This window comes from Zootoca vivipara, chromosome 14 (genome assembly GCF_965207765.1).
Source record: "Zootoca vivipara chromosome 14, rZooViv2.hap1.1, whole genome shotgun sequence".
NCBI classification, from domain to species: Eukaryota; Metazoa; Chordata; class Lepidosauria; order Squamata; family Lacertidae; genus Zootoca; species Zootoca vivipara.
In genome coordinates, this window is record NC_142597.1 from 34,322,501 (window position 1) to 34,341,666 (window position 19,166).

A 19,166-nucleotide genomic window follows, 5' to 3' on the forward strand; every position below is an offset into this window, starting at 1 on the left:
AGAGAACTCTATAGGATGTGAAATTAATTAACTATGTTATAATTTAGATTGTGATATAAGAGGAATTTGTTAAATGGGAAAACTGCTGAAGTTGTGTTTAAAATGGACTCGGGAAGGGAGGGACAGGGAGGTCGAACCTATGTTAAGGAATAATGGATAAGATTGATTCCCCCCCCTTTTTTCTTCTTTTTCTTTTTCGTGCCATTTTTACCTGTTTCTGGTTAATTGTATGTGTTATGAGGATATGATAAATGTTTAAGTTGAATTTTTTTAATAAAAATTATTTTTTTTTTTTAAAAAGCTTGGCACCTAGAAACTTGGTAGTTCCTCTTTACAGTATAAGGAAAGCTAAAATACTAAGGAAACGGTTCTGAAGCCGATGCCATTCGCTACAGATGTTTCTACACAAATGCAGCAGACAGAACGTGGACAGGGAATCAGCTCCAACTCCCATCAGCCCCAGCCAGAATAAGATGGCAGGAGTCACAGTCCAACAACATCTGAAGGGCTCCATTCCTACTCTAGGCCCTGCTGAGGGAGGCCTAGCTGGAAATAACACTGTAGTGCCACCACGAACGCTTCTCCCAGCCTCAAAAGAATCCTGAAAGGGATCTGCAACAGTACCAAGGTGCCTGTTCTCTGGCCCAGGAAATCCTTTCCCAACAACAGCTAGGAGAAAGGGGGAGGAGCAAGCTGGAGCTAACAATTTTGCCAGGAAACAAGCAAAAAAGATCAAATCCACCCATCTTTGGACATCAAAAGCAGAGTTACCATTGTTCCCGTTTTCATCCACGGCTGCAAAGTCCACTCCATTCTCCAGGAGAACCGAGCAAATGGTGGGAAGCTCTTGCTGGGCAGCCAGATGGAGGGCTGTCTGGCGGTGCTTGTTCAGCTCGTTGACTTTGGCGCCTGCAAGCAGCTGTTGTGAGGAGAACACAAGGAAGGAGGAGTTTCTCAGGGTCTAATCTAGTGGATTATATATGGCAGCCACCTATAGGCCGGTTGAAAATATAACTCCTGTCCTCAAACAGCTGCTACACCGGTTGCCAGTTACTGTATTTTTCCGACGGACCAATGTATATTTGGGGGGACTCCAAATTAAAAAAAAACACCCCCCAGCACTACCCATGTATAAGATGAGCCCCAATTTTAAACCTAAATTTTTGGTTTTTTTAAAAAGCTAATCTTATACACGAAAAAATACGTTATCTCCTGGGACCTTTTTACAGAAGTTCCTAGGACAATCGGATGCATTTTATTCTTCCTTACACCCCTGTCCCAGCCATGATGAAAACGGCAGATTTCAGACGCCACTTTCCACAACACGTACCAGGTTACGCACAATGATTTCAGAACCAGCCTGCACGGCAAGATGCAATGGAGTTAGCTTGGAGGCGTCCTGCACCCTGGAATTGACGTTTGCCTGGACACTGATCAAGAAGAGCACACTCTCGATATCGGAACCCTGAACAGCCACGTGGAGGAAATTCCGGCCTTTGTTGTCCACCTATGGCAGTGGCAAAACCATAATTAGTCACGGTTGTGAATTTCAACGCATCTGATCAGAGTGAAACCTAGTTTGAAAGACCACCCCTGGTTTCTGACACACCCTGAGACGACTCTTAACAAGAACTGCAAAATGCCCATTGGTCAGTGGGCCGATTTGAAAATTGGTCATAGAATCAGAGAGCTGGAAGGTACCCAAGGGTCATTTAGTCCAATCCGCTGCACTTCAGGAATCTCAGCTAAACCATCCATGACAGATGGCCATCCAACCTCTGCTAAAAACCTCCAAGGAAGGAGAGTCCACAACCTCCCGGGTCAGACCGTTCCACTGCCAAATAGCTCTGACTGTCAGAAAGTTCTTCCTGAGGTTAAGTCAGAATCTCCTTTCTTGTAACTGGAAGCCATTGGTTTGATTCCTACCCTCCAGAGCAGGAGGGTAGGACTCAAACCAATGGCCAGCTCCTTATTTCTTACAATAGCAGTTTACAGCTGGGATTGGGAACCACTTGCACTCCAGGTGTTCTTAAATTGTACCTCCAATCATCTCTGACCATTGGAGATGCTGCCTGGGGCCGAGAGATGTCAGAGTCCAACCACATTTCAGGGCCACAGGCTGACCACCCCCAGTCTATGGATGCCACACATGAACGTCCAAGTTTAGAGGGGATACGCGGGAGAAAAATGTTGGCATAAGGATCCACAAAAGGGGAGGAGGGAAGTCAAAGGGGATTTATTGATTACGGCACAAGAGCATGTATGAGGGGGGTCCTGTACCTGCTCGGCCGCTCCCGGTTCCCGCTTCAGGATCGCCTCTGCCGCCTTGTTGTTCTTGTACGTCATGGCGCAGGCGAAAGGGGTCATGCCTTGCCGGTCCCGTATGCCGAGCTGGATTTCCGGGTGCGAGATCATCAGCTGGATAATGACACCGTGCTGGTTGATAATGGCAACGTGGATGGGCGTCCTCCCTTCCGCATCCTGCAAACACAGGCTGGATTAGCCAGTAGCATGAAACAAGCATGCAACGCGTGCAAAGGTCGGGAGGACATGAGTGGCGCAAGAAAGGCCTACGAGGCTTTTTCTGTTTCGTACCTGTGCATTTACATTGGCTCCAAACTCTAGAAGGCACTGCACAGTTTCTTCAAGGCCCCAACAAGCTGCCAAGTGCAAGGGCGTCTGTCCATCGCGGGCTTCCTCATCCCCCTCGCCATTGGCCCCAGGCTGCCTTGGGCTGTTGACGTCGCAGCCACTGAGAAGGAAGCAGCAGTGCTACCATCAGCCTTGACAACTGGAAGCACGGTAAGGATTCCCTGGAAGCTGCCTTGCACAGAGTTGGACCAATAAGCTGCCTAAAGCTCAGGGCTGCCTACAATGACTGGCAGCAACTCTCGAGGGCAGGATTTCCCAAACGTGTGGTTTGTTTTGGTTTTTTTTGGACTACAGTTCCCATCATCCCTGACCACTGGTCCTGTTACATAAGGATGATGGGAGTTGTAGTCCAACAACAGCTGGGGACCCCCATTTGGGAAACCCTGGTCTAGGATTTCAGTCATGGGTCCTTTCCCAAGGGTCCTATGTAGAGTCAGAACGTGGCGCTTTCTGCATGGATTTCACGCATTCCAAGCCCTTTCCCTAAAAAGAGAGCAGGTTTCCAGGTTGTGAGTAAAGGATTAATGGAAAGGAGGATATAGATTATGGCCTTATCAAACCACTGGTTCATGTTTACACCAACAAACAGTATTTTTGGCAGGGGCCTTCCCAGCCCTTCCTGGAATCAAAGACTCGTAGAATCGTAGAGTTGGAAGGGACCCCAAGGGTCATCCAATCCAACCCCCTGCCATGCAGGAATCTCAGCTAAAGCATCCATGGCAGATGGCCATGCAACCTCTGCTGGAAAATCCCAATGGAGGGAGTCCTTGGAGATGCAAGGGATTTAGTCTGGGACATTCTGCACGCAAATAAGGCAATCTCTCCTAAGCTGCACCCCCTTCCAAAATATATTTGGCCCACTGGGTCCACACACAGCAGCTTGCCAACAGGTTGGCTGATGGGGAAGGAAAGGCATTGTTTTCAATATCCCACCAAGTCAATGGCCTAATGGTTTACAAAGCCTTAACTGTTGGCTCAAGCAGTTTGGACAACAGATTTGTTCCTGACCTGCGGATAAGGAAGCAGGAGATCTGTTCGCTGTTCTCGTCGATGGCCCTGTGCAGCAGAGTCTGTGAGCAGCCTCCCGGTCCTGGACCCCAACACGTAGCATCGCAACCGTGTCTCACCTGCAGGCAGAGAAGAGATGCTCAAGGGGGGGAAGGTAGCACAGTGGTGCTTAATGTTTGGGTTCTTAATTTAAAACATTTGATTTTGATTTTGTTCTGTGAACTGCCCCGAGACCTCTGGGTATAGGGTAGTATATAAATTCAATAAACAACAACAACAACAACAACATGGAGAAATTCAAAGACTGGCTTCCCAAGGGCAACAGAAATCAAAGCTCTTTGGTTATTTTTTTTTTCTCTTTTAGAAAACAGCTAATTGTACAGCAAAATACAGTTATTTTTTACTAGAACTAAAAAGAACTAAAGAAAAAAACAGACTTGAAAATAATGCACATTATAAAGCAGATGATATTAACAACAAAACAGAAGGAGTAAGCCATTTCTGGGATGAAGTTAATGATTTGGCACTTCTTTTTCTGCTTTTCTTACACAGGCAGTTAGTGGCAGCGAGGGCTTCTGTTTCTACAGTCTGTTCGTTGCTGAAGAGCCTATTAAAGACAACTGATTACCAAAGCTCTTTTTAACTACATGGCTTGCCTTTGTTATTCTAGTTTAATTTATAAGAGCATCTATCTATAAACCTGGAAGTCATTAAAAAATAGTCATTGTGGTGTGTAGCAATATCCACACCATAGAATTATAAAATCGTAAAATACAGAACAACCAGAAGGGGAATAAAATGAATTATCTTAAAAAATGGGGTTTTCATGGGCTAAGGCAGATAAAGGTTAAAGATACATGGATAGTCTGGGAATCTGGAGGTCCCTAGCTCTATCGCTTTTAGGTTAGACTGATATTCTCAGGTTGCATCCTGCTTACAATTTCCTCCTCCTCATACCTTTCTCACTTGAACCTCAAGGTGAGAGGTCATCTTTAATTATCCTCTGAGAGAACCAAGGAGAAAGCATGGCTGCCTTGTTCTTATCTAGATTCGTATGGAAGTAGAAACTTTTCTATCGCAAATTACATTATTTTCTATGATGAGCAGCTTTTATTATTTTCTAACCTACCTCTCTTTGTGTGATTGCAAGAAGTCCACTCTCTAAGATCGACTAGTTTAAACACTGCTCACTCTGCACACCCAAAAAGGTTTCAGCAGGTAACTGACCGTGTTATCCCATTAAAAATCATTGAAACACAGTGAAATTATAAAATAACAAAATACAGAACAAGATAACCAGCAATGAATCAAATGAATTCCCCCCCCCAAAAAGGCACCCTGCCAACAGACATGGTTTCAGCAGGGGACGGAGTATCAGAATTGTAGGAGCCTCCCTGATTTCAATAGGAACGGTGCTCCAGATTACTAGTGATGAGACTTTAAAATCCTTTGCATGCACAGAAACTAAAATATGAGAACTGTGGGAGAGTTGTGCACGCAAACTGAAGGTGCGTAGGCTGCTCAACCTGTTAAATGAACAGTGTGTGTTCAGTCTCTCCAGTAAGCTATTAGGGGTTTCAGCAGAGTGTGTGACCAACCTGCCCTTCCCAATATTGTACTGGAGTCCCGATGTGATTTTCCGTGTCACATTTTTCTATCTGGTTTTAGGAACCTTGCCTGCTTTAAAACATTTTACACTCCCCCGCCCTCTTTTCAAATATATAAATTTAACAATGCACTCAAAATAGTGCAACCTGTTACAAAATCACTGAACGAACTCGGATGAGGAGAAAGAAGACTGCATCATGCAACTGGCAGAACTCGCTGAGGATACCTTGTTTTTAAAATCCCCTTTGGTGGAACAGAGGCTACAGGAAAAGCTCAGCCAGGAAGGCGGAAGCTACTCTCAAGCTGTTGTCGCTGATAGTTGAATACAACACCCCTGCCTCTCGTTGCCTCCCTCTCTCCCACTCATGACATCTAGGCCGGTCTTTCCCAACCTGCTGCGCTCCACATGTTTTGGAGGACTCTAGGTTGGGAATGTCTGCCCCAGGGATACTCAAACCAGATCCAATTGCCGTTTTTTTGATTCTGCAACCAGTGAAGTGACTGTGAGCAGGGGGGAAGCAGCTCGCAACACTGTCATGAAACATCATGCATTAAAGAGAGCGGGAGAGAAAATACAGGTGAAACTCAGAAAATTAGAATATCATCGAAAAGTGCATTTATTTCAGTAATGCAACTTTTTCTTTTTCTTTTAATTTTTACAAATGCTTTCTTTTGGAAATTCTACAGTAATAAAACAAATAGTTACAATAATACAAAAATAAACATCACTATTACATTTCATTAATTACATGTCATTTATAATTGACCTGCCTAATGACAAATAATTACAATTACAACAAATAAAGGCTTGGCATATCTTGCTTTGCATGTCATGCATCTATCTCATATATTGGTTTCACCTTTTAAGTTGCGTTACTGAAATAAATGCACTTTTCGACGATATTCTAATTTTCCGAGTTTCACCTGTAAGGTCTGAGGCTCTCAACACCAGCCACAACCAAGCCTGCAATGCAGATCCGTCTCAGACTTCTCCCTAGGTTTCACCTCGCACAGCAAAGCCACCTTTTTCAGTTTCTCCCTAGTTTCATTATTCCCAATGAATGCATGCATTTTGTACAGAAACATTTCCAAGTTGATTGGTTAGAGAAGAGTGATGATGACTGTGAAAAGGATTCAAACGTCTGATGGAAGAAGAAAAAAGAAAGAGACTGCAGCCGTTACCGCTCTTACCAGAGTTGAAGCAATATCTTCCAGGTTGTTTTCCAGAGCGAGCCAGAGCGGAGGGTTCCCTCTGTCGTCTGGCACAGACATGTCTGCCCCCCGAGTACAGATCGCATCGACCACAAGAGGAAGCTGGTTTTTGATGGCCAGCTGGAGGGCCGTCTCACCATCCTGAGTCCTGAAAACAAGCACATTGTGCTATACGCAGGCAGATAGCCATAGGCGCTGCATCACCAACAGATTGGGGGAGGGAAGTACCGTTTTAAAAATTGCAGAAGGAACAAAAGAGACGACAAAGGCTCAAAACGGTACCGAAAGATAAACCTTTATCAAGAGCCAAAGATTCCTCATCCCTGAACTAATCAGCTAGGACACAAGTGAGTCTGCGGTACACCTTATTTTCTTTGAGGTTCTTTTGAAAGCACCATACAGAAACAAGTTGCCATCTCATAACTATAATAGAACATAAACGAAGATCCCATCCTTATGGTGCCAAGATAATTCAGGTGGCATTTTCTGTTATCATCCTTGGTTCTCTGTGGTGTCAACCTCCACCCACCAGCAGAACCCGCTGATGCCCTTTGAGGCACGAGGGTGTGGGAAGAGAAGAATCAACCTGCTCAGCCCAAGACAGCGCCAATTCATTTGCCCGAGTGTGCCTTGTGGTGGCACCGGGCCTGCCTCTGGGCTAAGACTCTCGCACAACTTTGCAAGTGCAACCAAGGCCTTATTACCTGACACTGATATCTGCTTGGTGCTCCAGGAGGAAGAGGGCGCTCTTGCTGTCCTGCCTCTGTATTGCCATGTGCAGCAGAGTCTGCCCGTCTGACATCGTGTCATTGATGGAGGCCCCAGAGCCAAGCAGCTGAGCGGCAATAGTGTGCATTCCTGCCAGGGGGAGGAGGGGGGGGGGAAGTGCAATTTATCCATTACATTTCTACCCTTCCTTTCCTTCAAGGAGCTCATGACTGCCTGTAGAAGCTCCCCGCCCCCCAATTTTGGACCATCAAATAAGGCACGAGAGACCAGGGTTCAAATCCTCACTCAGCCATGAAGCTCGCTGGGGGCCTGGGGGCCAGTTGCTCTCAGCCTAACCTACTTCACTGGGTTGCTATGAGGATAAAATGGTGGTGGTGGGGGGAAATGATAAGGTGTAACCCTTGAGCTCCTTGAAAAAAAGGTGGGGTGTAAATGCATTGTTCGTAGCTTTCATTGTCTTTTAGAAAAGTGGGACAGAAGCACTCAAAAATAAATAAATCCTTACTCTGGGACACTTCACATGTTACGGCATTTGACAATAGGACTCCCCCAACCTGGTGACTTCCATATGTTTAGAAGTGGTGCTCAACATCTGGGGAAGGCTACTCTATACAGATGAACTTTCAAACTGCAGTCCTGGGAGCTGGCCTGCAATCCTGAGACTGTGCTCCCATAGCTAGAGTATGAAGCCATGTAAATTCAGCTGTATTCCCCATTTTTCTCTTGTCAAGATACTGCGAGAGGTTAAGGTTTTCAGGGATTTGCAGGCAAGTTGGAGTTTGAACTTTACTCCTCCCAGCAGCTTTAGACACATCATTTGTTTAGGTACAAATATGCCAGATTAAAGGGCTCACATATTGCGCTGCCAGATGCACTTCTGTCAGACAAACACGGCTTTCTAGCCGCCTGCGGTCGGAGGCCTGTTAGTTTGCGCTATGTTGAAACATGGGAGCAGATTTGTTTACAAGAACAACTATGAAGGGTTCCACTGCCGACGCCACCATCTTTGCTAATCCAGCACGTAAGCAGTTGCTGGTGTTTTTTTTAAAAAAAAACACGAAAGCCCAACCTGTGGCTTTCCAGGGGCTGTTGGGCTTCCAATCCCCACCAGCCAGTGGGGATTGGAATGATGGGATTTGCAGTCAATAGTCTGTACTACGATGTACAAGTGGAGCATATATGGCCTGCACAGGATGAGGCATGGGATCAACTAGCTACTCAGCATTATTTGAAAGAGGCTTCAATTTCCCCCATACTCACTACAGACAAGTGGATGGAAAGTCATAGCACTTTTTATAAAGTCCAAGTGATTTCAATAGGAGAAATGGAACACACTTAAATCTCTCTCCCTTTTGAAAGCAGTGGGATTTCAAGATCTCTGGCTGGATTACTCCCTTGGGGTTCAACTATACTCTGAGAAAACCCACTGAACTCAATGGACTTATCAGTCATGACTGAGTTAATGGAATTTTAAAGCGTCAACTGTTGGCTGAATACAATCCTTATTTTTTTCTGATTTTTTTAAAAAAGGTTTCTTCTATTATTTATTGGAGGTGAGGCCACCCTCTGCCCACATGCTCCTAAAATTTCAGACCATCCATCTTTTGGTGCTTACCTGTCCATAAGGCTAATCCCAGGACTGTTTGGTCTCTGGAGTCTTTGAGACTGAAGTCAGGAATGATCTGCAGGTTGTTGGTAGCATGTAGCGCATTTGCTAGAAGAGAAAATGACAAATTTTCTTTTAAGCCTGACGTAATAATAATAATAATAATTATTATTATTATTATTTATACCCTGCCCATCTGGCTGGGTTTCCCCAGCCACTCTGGGCGGCTTCCAACAGAAATATTAGAACACACTAATTTCTTAAACATTAAAAGCTTCCCTAAACAGGACTGCCTTCAGGTGTCCTCTAAAAGTCTGGTAGTTGTTTTTCTCTTTGACATCTGGTGGGAGGGCGTTCCACAGGGCGGGTGCCACTACCGAGAAGGCCCTCTGCATGGTTCCCTGTAACTTGGCTTCTCGCAATGAGGGAACCACCAGAAGGCCCTCAGCACTGGACCTCAGTGTCTGTGCAGAGCGATGGAGGTGGAGACGCTCCTTCAGGTATACTGGACCGAGGCCGTTTAGGGCTTTAAAGGTCAGCACCAACACTTTGAATTGTGCTCAGAATCGTACTGGGAGCCAATGTAGGTCTTTCAAGACTGGTTTTATGTGGTCTCGGCGGCTGCTCCCAGTCACCAGTCTAGCTGTCGCATTCTGGATTAATTGTAGTTTCCGGGTCACCTTCAAAGGTAGCCCCACATAGAGCACATTGCAGTAGTCCAAGCGAGAGATAACTAGAGCATGCACCACTCTGGCGAGACAGTCCGCGGGCAGGTAGGGTCTCAGCCTGCGTACCAGATGGAGCTGATAAACAGCTCCTGTTACCTTAATCCTGTTTCCTTTGAAGATACCAGGCTGCATACGCACTATACCTTTAAAAAACATTTCCCACCCCTTGAAGAGTTCTGAGCTCTGTAGTTTACCCTTCTATAGTTGGAGGCAGTAATGACTCTGAATGCCAGTTGATGGAAGCCAATGGGATGCGGCGAGAGTGCCCTTGTGCTTGGGTCCTACTTGTGGGCTTCCCACAGCTGCATCTTGTTCACCACTGTGAGAACAGGATGCTGGACTAGATGGGCCACTGGCCTGATCCAACAGACTCTTTTTGATGGTTCATTCATCCGCTTTTCTGCTCCTGTTCCCTCCAGTTCCACCCCCTCCCGACTGGCAGTTCCCCGCAGAAGGCTTACCTTTTTGCTCCAGTATGACGGACACCACATCCGGGTGGTTATAAGCTATTGCCATGTGAAGAGGAGTTTGCAGGCTGACGTTATCTGCTGTGCTGGGCGTCGCTGTCCCCTTCTGGGCAGGCACGGCTTTCTCCGTCTGGATATTAGGATTTGCTCCTTGCTGCAGCAACTCTGCCGTGAGGTTGGCTAGGCCATGCCGGCAAGCTGTGTGCAGCGGGGTTTCCCCCTTTATGGAAAGGAGAATTTGGAAAACTTAAAAGACAATCGATTTCAAGAAAGAGAGGAAACTGGACTTTAAAAGCAGCGCCCCCAGAGCTCAGTGCATGACAGTCAACACATTTGAGGCTCCTCAATTGTCTAAACGCTGTATATATGCTAGAATAAACACTGTATATATGCTAGAAGACAGGGCCTGCCTGCAGGTTCTCAATCTAAGAGACACAATATAAAAGGAAAAAGAATGGGGAGGGAAGAGGAAATCAAACAGGGGAGCAGCTGCTCCTTCACTGGCTGATGGATGAGGCCAGGTTTGGTCTGCCTCTTGCCGTGATGCTCTTCCTGGGAGGCAGGCAGTAAAATGTCCAAGTGAGCCTAGACTTAACGATCAGCTTTCCAGTTTAAAGTAACTGACAGCTGGTGCAGAGAGTGCTTTCTCAAGCAGGGGGCAAACCAGCTGCTTGCACCTTCTCCTTCTCTGGCCAACAGATGTGGCCATATTGTTCTCCTGCCTCCTTGCCATGATTGTCTCCCTGGAAGGCAGGAGATGCAGCTGCCCAGCGGCAGAGACCAGAGTGTGCTTCTTTTCAATTCCACAGGTTTATTAAACAAACCTCAAAATGTTGGTTTGTTCGGAGAGAAACAAACCATGAGGACTGATTTGCATTGTTTGCTGCTCCCAGCTCAAACCAATGGCTTCCAGTTACAAGGGAGAAATGGGAGCAATTCAGCAATGTACAGTTAACACAATGGTAAGCCAATATCAGATTTTATATAAAATATAAAATGGGTTGTTTCCAATGCTTGTCCTACTCCGAGTAGATCCACTGATATAAACGGGCATGATTAACATTCAATGGGTCTACTCAAGAGGAGAACTTGGCTGGATACAAGCCACGGGGGCACCTTGGCAGTAAAATCAGCCCAATAACTGAACCCTTGGGTTTCTTCAAAAGTCACCCCCGATTAACGCTAAGGAGAAACAGATCTAACTAGCCTCTTCATCTAATGCTTAGATGTGGGTTGCAATCATGGGTGGACCGCCAGAGTTGCATGAAGTTGCCGCCATCACCTTTCTTCTCCCAAGCCACCCGTCTCTCCATGGGAAAATGGGCAGTGGGAGAATCAACTCAAGTGAGGCTCTCCTGATGAACGGATCACCTTTTCAGAGCGGAAAGAGGACCAGTAGATGAAGCATGGGCATCCAAAGACACAGACTAAGGCTGGGTGATGTCAGCTTTTCAACATCGAGATATATCACCAGCCAAACATTGAGATATAGCAATACATTGCAATGTTGAAAAGCGGAGGGAGGAACAAGCTGCATCGACCCCGGCCTCACAAGGCGCTGGGGTGAAACTCCCTCGGCAGGATCAGCTGCGATTTCACCCTGACACCCCATGGGGCCAGGGCCAATGCTGCTTGTTCCTCCTTCTGTGCGTCAGCCACTGGTTGCAGAGGGAGTCAGGTGCAGGCAAGCCCCCCCCCCCCGCAATATACTGCCAGTTGAAGGTGCCATTGCATGCTGGCTCTCAAACTGGCCCTGGGCGATGTATCGATACATCGCCCAGGCCTAACACACACACCCTTTCTCCATCTCATCACAGTAAAATACGAAATGGTCCAATCTATCCGCATTTTAATACTTGCACTCTACAGTAAGCACTTACGGGCTTGCTGTTAATTTCCCTCCATGCACCAAAGAGATATAAGGAGTGTCTGAGCAGAATTCTATTTCATTCGGCATTCCCTTCTCTTCACCTACCGCTTTATTCCGGTGGTTAACTTTGGCCCCGTGAGTTGCCAGGAACAGAGCGGCAGCCTCGTTTTCTGCCCCTGCTGCTCTTTGCAGCAAGCAGTTTCCTATGGGCAGCCAGGGGAGAGAGAAAGAAAAAGCAGTTAGAACAGGAGCTGAAATTCCAGCCGTCACTTGCATTCTAAGCCAGGACACTGGAGGGGAGGGCACAACTGAACTGACGTGACTTATTACTGACTTCCTTATTATTAAGTCTGCTTATTTACCACTTTTTGTCACAAGTGACCTCAAAGCGATTCCCTCCCTATCTCGCTCTCTCTTTCTCACACACACAGGTAAAGGGACCCCGACCATTAGGTCCAGTCGCGGACGACTCTGGGGTTGCGGTGCTCATCTCGCTTTACTGGGCGAGGGAGCTGGCATACAGCTTTCGGGTCATGTGGCCAGCATGACTAAGCTGCTTCTGCCGAACCAGAGTAGCGCACGGAAACGCTGTTTACGCTCCTGCTGCAGCGGTACCTATTTATCTACTTGCACTTTGACATGCTTTTGAACTGCTACCGGTAGGTTAGCAGGAGCAGGGACTGAACAATGGGAGCTCACCCAGTCGTGGGGATTCAAACCACCAACCTTCTGATCAGCAAGCCCTAGGGCTCTGTGGTTTAGACCACAGGGCCACCCGCGTCCCACACACACACATTATTAAAAATCACAGAACACAATTGAGGTTACAGGAAAACATCAGCAACATCAATAATAAAGCCACAGTATAAAAAACCATACTATATCAGCAATACCAACAATAAAACCTCAAAATCCATACTATAACATAAAACACACTTAAGCCTAACCATCGCCACCAAAAACTAGAAGAAGAAAAACAAACCCAAGTAAATTTCCATCAAACCATGAACCCCCAAACACCCATGCCTCCAGAAATAGGATGTTTCACAACTGGGACAGTGCCACTCAAGGCCCTTTTGATTTGTCCTCCCCTGATGTACAACAGCTGGAATTTTGTTTCCTCAAGAGACTCCAGTGTCTTTTTGCTCAATTCACAAAAAAAGTTAGCTATCTGAAACATGCAGGCCACACACCCCTCTCACTGCACCCTCTTTTCATTGCCCTCTGTGCTAAAGCAAACCAAAAGGTTTCTCGCTTTAAAGTTTCAGCTCTGCTGTTGCCTTTTTCTTCCTTTGGCTTGTCTTCTATCTGATTTCTCAATTGCTTTCTTAGGGACTGAGTCACTGGGACGACACAATCTCTCTCACCAGTCGCTGTGTCGGGAGCGTCCGTATTGCTGCCCCGCTGGATGAGCCTGGCCGCAAAGCTGTTCTCATCAAATGAAGTGCCGTTTTCCACCGGGACATCCTCAAAGGGGTTGACGGACGGGTCAGAAGACACCGTGATATACTGAACAGCAAGCCACAAAGCAGTGCTTCCTTCATGATCCTTCAGTTCCAAATCGAGCCTGGCAATGACAACAACGTCCGATTATGCCCCACAAACAATTTCAAGTCGGGACTTTGTTCTCAGGAGACACAATTTCACCTGTCTTGTTTATTGTGCCTTCAACATCCATTTTTTTAAAAAAATTCTGCCTACCTAGTCAAATGTCAGGGGACCACCACCAGGGGTCAGTGGAGAGCCTGGCTGCACAGACAAGAGCACAGTGGGTTGGCATCAGAGCGTAACACCAAGGAAGGGGAGGTTCTGGGGGAGAAGCAACTGAGCAGCTCAGGAAGGGAGGGGAATGTAGTCCCTCCATCCCTCCAGCTACACAGGGGGGGGGGGGAAGCGCCAGGAACAGAAGAGGAGATTTAGGGCACCAAGGATGCTATGCTGGAGTAAAGTCCTGCCGAGCGGCACTTCCGGATTCTGACTCGGACTGAACGGTCATGGACTCTGGTAGCTCTGACATGTACATATGTATATAATAAAACTCTGAAAAACCAGCTTTTTTGGAGCTTTTACTCGTGCGAAGCACCCAGGCGCCCTGACATCAACTAGCATTCTTTTTCTCCCGATTGACATTTGCCCACACTCACTGGCAGCTTTTTATTTACTGGGAGGTTTTGCAACTTGAATTTGAATCAGCCGAGACATTTTATTACAGAAACACTTCCATTCTGCCACCACTGAGCCACTTCCCCAAGCTCACCGTTCCAGCCACCTCCCTGCCCTATCAAGAAGACCCACCCAAGTGTCTGTTGCAAAACAGAACGGTGATAAGAAACACACAATTCCACAGACAAGAACTGCCAGACAAGTCACCAGGTACGAAGGGAAGAGCAGCCTTTAGGAAAACTCTGCCTGAAATTCAGGAAAATGCCATCGTTCCCAGATGGTCTCCTAAGGTACCCAAAACTTGACAATGACATGGTTTCTCCTATTAAGAGCACCATCCAGATAGATTATTGTATTAATCCAGTTTGCACATACTTACTGCTTGCACTGGAGCAGCTGGCTGAATACTTGGTCGTTTCTCACAACGATGGAGGCATGCAGTGGAGTCCTAGGGGTGCAAAAAGAGAGAGAAAGGGGTCAGTTGAACTAGGGCACAAGGTCTTCCGAAGGTCAAGGAGCAAGATCTCTTTTGTACTTTGGCAACTTCTTGGAGCATGTGACACTAGACTCCTCCCTCAACTGGCTCTACCTGCTTTTGTCTTATTTACACCGGAGACCAACATCCATTTTAATTATTAACAGCTATTACTGAGCACTCAGGCAGTCGGTTTTAGATTTACTTCTGTACCCGTCAGCAGGTTTCACCTATTTTCAGTGACAGACTTAACGGGGTGCAGATATTTATTTTTTGAAATTGTTTATATTTGATTTTACAAATATAAATTTATAACATTCCAAATGCATATCCATATACAGAGATTACTCTGAATCCTGAGACTTCCCACCCCATCCCCTCCATGGGTCCTACTGTCAGCATTTACAACTGCATATTATTCCATATTCTATATTTTAAATCAATCCATAATATCCATAGTATTTGTTACATTGCAAGTGAGTTTCAAATCCTGCTAATGTTTCCATCTGCTTGCAGTAGTCCCCTAGATAAATTAAAAAAAATATCCCATTCTTTTTAAAAAGTTTTTGTCCTCTTGGTTCCTGAGTCTCAGGACCCCAGTGTTTTTAACCCTGCTGCACTTCCTACGGATGGATGGATCTGAATTACCACCGGCAGGCCACCTGGCATCTCTCCCCGCCCGCTGGTTCAACACCTTCTAAGACATTGAACAGCCCAAATTTCAGTCACTGGATGCCTAGAATAACAGATACATTTTACCCTGGCACCAGAATCCCATCAATAACATACAGTCATATCTCTAGATACGAATGCTGCAGGTTGCGTACAACACGGGTTATGTAGGCGCCAAACCCGGAAGTAACAGGCGATTCACACAGACTGACGTCATGTGCAGATGCGCCGAATCACATGGGGAGCATGCGCAGATTTGACACTTCAGATTAAGTACTGCTCTGGATTTGTACGGGGCTCCGGAACGGATCCCGTTCACATCCAGAGGTACCACTGTACATGCTTTTGCATGCAAAGGTTGCAGTTTTTATCACTGGTACCTCTGCCAGCCAGAGTAAGCAACACAAGGGTTTGATGGACCAATTTTCCAATTCTGCATAAAGCATCTTCAGATGTCCAGATCAACATTTCAAGCAATAGGTCAAGGAAACATACAAACACAACGCCACCCAATAGTCACCTTCCTTTGCTGTCCTGCATGTTTGGATTGGCTCCTGCCTTCAAGAGGGACTCTGAAATCTGCGCCATCTCTGCCATGATGTCTGGCTTGTGCTTCTTGGGGCTGTAGGAGGCCACGAGGTGCAAGGGAGTCTCTTGGTCTCCCAAGGTTGCAGCATTCACCCGGGCACCGTTTTTAACAAGGAAGCTAGCAGCAAATTTATCTCCTTTGGGGAATGACAAGGAAAGAGCAGAAGTCAGGTAGCAGGATTTCTTAAAAGCGCTCGCTCCAAAGAGAGCCTTGCATCAAACCCTCCCTAACATTCCTTCCCCATTTGCCACATCAGTAAAAAAAAGTGTAAACAGCAGAATATTCCTTGTATCTGTAGAAAAGGAATAGGTTTGCTTATAAAAAAAAGACCCAGATGCAGGCTTTTGGTGGAAAGAGGATTAGTGGTCTCTATTTTAGGTGTGTTAACTTTATTAACATTATGAGCTCAAGGTGACTTCTCCCTGCCCCATTTCATCTCTACAACAACCCTGCTAAGAGGCAGTGACTGGCACAAGGTTAGCTTCATGGGCAAGTGGGAATCTGAAGCCTGGAATCCAAAATCCTAGTCCAACACTCTCATCACCACAGCACACTCAAGTAAGAAGATAAAGCAAGATCTATTCAGCAAGTGCCTGGGCTACATGTTTGGTTCACTGTGTTTGTTCTGCTTATTGAGAGTTCTGAAGAAAGTACAAATGACACACAAAAAAGTTGCTGGATGCCTCTCTCTTCTAAGTGACTGCTTAGAAGGGGGAGGGGGAGGGGGAGGAGAATGGAAAATAAGCTGCTTAAAAGAGAGTCGAGAAGCAGGCATATTTGGGAGTACACTGGTACCTCTACTTACGAATTTAATGCATTCCGAACGCACATTCGTAAGTTGAAAAAAATTGTAACTTGAATCCCATAGGAATGCATTGGGAGAAAAAATTCGTAAGTCGAAGCAACCCTATCTAAAAATTCATATGTAGAAAAAATCCTATCTAAACCGCATCCAAGATGGCGGACGGAGCTCCGTTCATAAGTAGAAACATTCGTAAGTAGAGGTACCACTGTATCTGGAGTTGCAATACAGCTAAAACTCAGTAGGCCTGGACCAGGTCGGTCTCTTAAATGGGAGACCACCAGGAACTATATATAAAAACAGATTTTTAAAAACCCTCAAAACTTCTGATGCATCCACGTGACATGTCAATTCACACAGTTTAGTGCTTATTGTCCTAAATGGTGAAACACCAGAAATGGTTGCCCTGAGAAAGTAGCAGTCCTATTTCTTTTCACTGGATTTTGCTGTTATGCAAAGCGCAGCCTGTACAGGTTCCACAAACATCCCATGGAATGGCCAAGAAAGGATGGGATGGGGTAAAAAGGAAGGGAAGGAGGGAGATGGAGTTGCAGGTGCATGTGGATCACGAGGGCTCGGCAGGCACCAGTTGTACACCTGAACTTTCCCATTAAGCAGGCACCCCAAAACCTCGGCCCTCCAGATGTTACAATTCCCATCATCCCTGACCACTGGTCCTGTTAGCTAGGGATCATGGGAGTTGTAGGCCAAAACATCTGAAGGGCTGCAGTTTGGGGATGCCTGCCATTAAGTGTCGCAGGGTGATGCATCTTCAGGCGCCTCCAATCATGGAGACCAAAGCTGAAGCCCTTGCTCTCTCGTGCTAAGAAAGCATCACACCCACCCATCAGCACACATCCAGCACAGGCATTAAGTGATGGCAACGGGTTGGCCATGCCACCAAAAAATCCCCCCCCAATCATTCTGCTGCTTTTCACAAGCAAGCTGCCTGTAACTGGAAGCGGTGCTGGGGAGCACAGAGCACCCATTCCAGCACAGTGAAGGTAGATCCAAAGATTTCCTTAATGTTTTTGGCATTTCGTAATTACGCTTCTGCCATTAACAAGAGGATCTGAGCCAGATGAAGTGACATTGCTTAAAGAGCTTGCAAGATCTGTACAGTGGAGCCTAGAACCCGTAAGATGGGCCAAGACCCTAATCCTGCTCTGGCAGCATTTTCAACTGTTGACAAGGTAGACTGTTGTCAGTTGCATTCCAGCTTGGAAAGAAATCTCCTGCAACGTAGGAGGCCCTTAAACCTGCACTTTCGCAACTAGGGACCAAGGGGGTTTACAATTCTGGTGAAATACCTTGCCCTTCTCCTGAACTGGGAGGAGTTATAAAGGTTCTCCCAAACCTCAAACTGATTCTCAGAATGAAGGAAGGTGTCCTGCTGCTTTTGGAGATACTCTGAAGCTCAAAGCACCATGGAAAAGTCCCTCTAGCTACTCAGCTCAGGGCTGGGAATGGAGGGGAAAGGTTTGCTTCCACCACCACACAAAGTTGACACACCTCGCAGGCTCATCACAGCCAATCCCGGGGGGGGGGGAGAGGGACACAATCAAGGGTGAACATGATTTTTGGCTAGCCAGCCAAAAACCCTCTGATCTTGACTACAGCTGGTATTAAGTGATCTGGAAAGAGGTTTATCTTCATGGGTTACTCATACCTTGCAGAGGACTATAATTTTCCTATTATGCATTTAGATGAAGTTTATTTTCTACAAGTATTTAGCCCAAGGGAAGAACAGAAATTGCTGGCCATCGGCTTGAATTGCTAATAAAGAAGGGCAAGGCAACAAGCCCCACTTTCTCTCACCAGAGAAAGATGTAATTCAAGATGCTACTGCTCTGTTCCTTTGCTCTCTGCATATCACTGCCATGGCAACCAATTCCTGTCTGACTGTACAAAACCTCAAAAGGATCCCTTTTCTTGCACTGAAAACTTCAGAACCACCAAACACACCACATGCTTTCCCAGACTTTTGGAGGTTTTTTTTCCTAAAGCTAAGCTAAGCTGCTGTGTTATGTCCAACATCAGTTCAACGACTCTCTAACTTGATCATGCAAGATGGCCCAGGATAGAAGGCATTTCTAGCCTGCGGAGATCTTTCTCTCAAGTTGGAGATACATGCTTACACACAACCTACTGTTTGCTGTGGACATGCAAAACAGGTGGGTGGGGGCATTTGCTGGGAAGACGTCCTTGGTTTGTTTTTGGTTAATGTTGCGAATATTGTTTTTGTGGGTTACAAGTGCTGTAATGCTTTGTGAATTTTATGACTTCTCTTGCGGTTGTGCTGTTCAGTCTACTTTTTAAGATGTTTTGTTAATAGCGTTTTATATAAGGTGGTTGTTTTAATGATGATTTGTTTATATATATATCTATTTATAATACATTCTTTACTGAAATATAGGAAGTATAAAATTTCAAGTGTGCAAGGTAAAATAAGATGTGAATAGAAAAAAATAGCACCCGTGTAAAGAACAAAAAACTATAAACATTACCGTACATGATTGTTATTGCAGTTAACCTAAACTTAACTCAATACACTGTTTATAAAAATGAATTCCAAATATCCTTAA

At 45.8% G+C, this 19,166-nt stretch overlaps 1 protein-coding gene across 2 annotated transcripts in view; it reads right to left on the reverse strand.

Moving 5' to 3' along the window:
- Nucleotides 1-19,166, reverse strand: part of ANKFY1 (ankyrin repeat and FYVE domain containing 1) — a 47,957-nt gene that overhangs the window by 7,380 nt on the left and 21,411 nt on the right. For both annotated transcript variants that reach the window (XM_035139009.3, XM_035139010.3), the window contains exons 8-20: nt 15,711-15,915; nt 14,423-14,491; nt 13,248-13,447; nt 11,986-12,083; nt 10,005-10,230; nt 8,825-8,923; nt 7,185-7,338; nt 6,460-6,628; nt 3,661-3,779; nt 2,596-2,752; nt 2,281-2,481; nt 1,331-1,507; nt 772-919 (exon numbers count right to left, since the gene is read on the reverse strand). In XM_035139009.3, the coding sequence (XP_034994900.1) occupies nt 772-919; nt 1,331-1,507; nt 2,281-2,481; nt 2,596-2,752; nt 3,661-3,779; nt 6,460-6,628; nt 7,185-7,338; nt 8,825-8,923; nt 10,005-10,230; nt 11,986-12,083; nt 13,248-13,447; nt 14,423-14,491; nt 15,711-15,915 (2,022 nt within the window). The remainder of the gene's footprint in view (nt 1-771; nt 920-1,330; nt 1,508-2,280; nt 2,482-2,595; nt 2,753-3,660; nt 3,780-6,459; nt 6,629-7,184; nt 7,339-8,824; nt 8,924-10,004; nt 10,231-11,985; nt 12,084-13,247; nt 13,448-14,422; nt 14,492-15,710; nt 15,916-19,166) is intronic.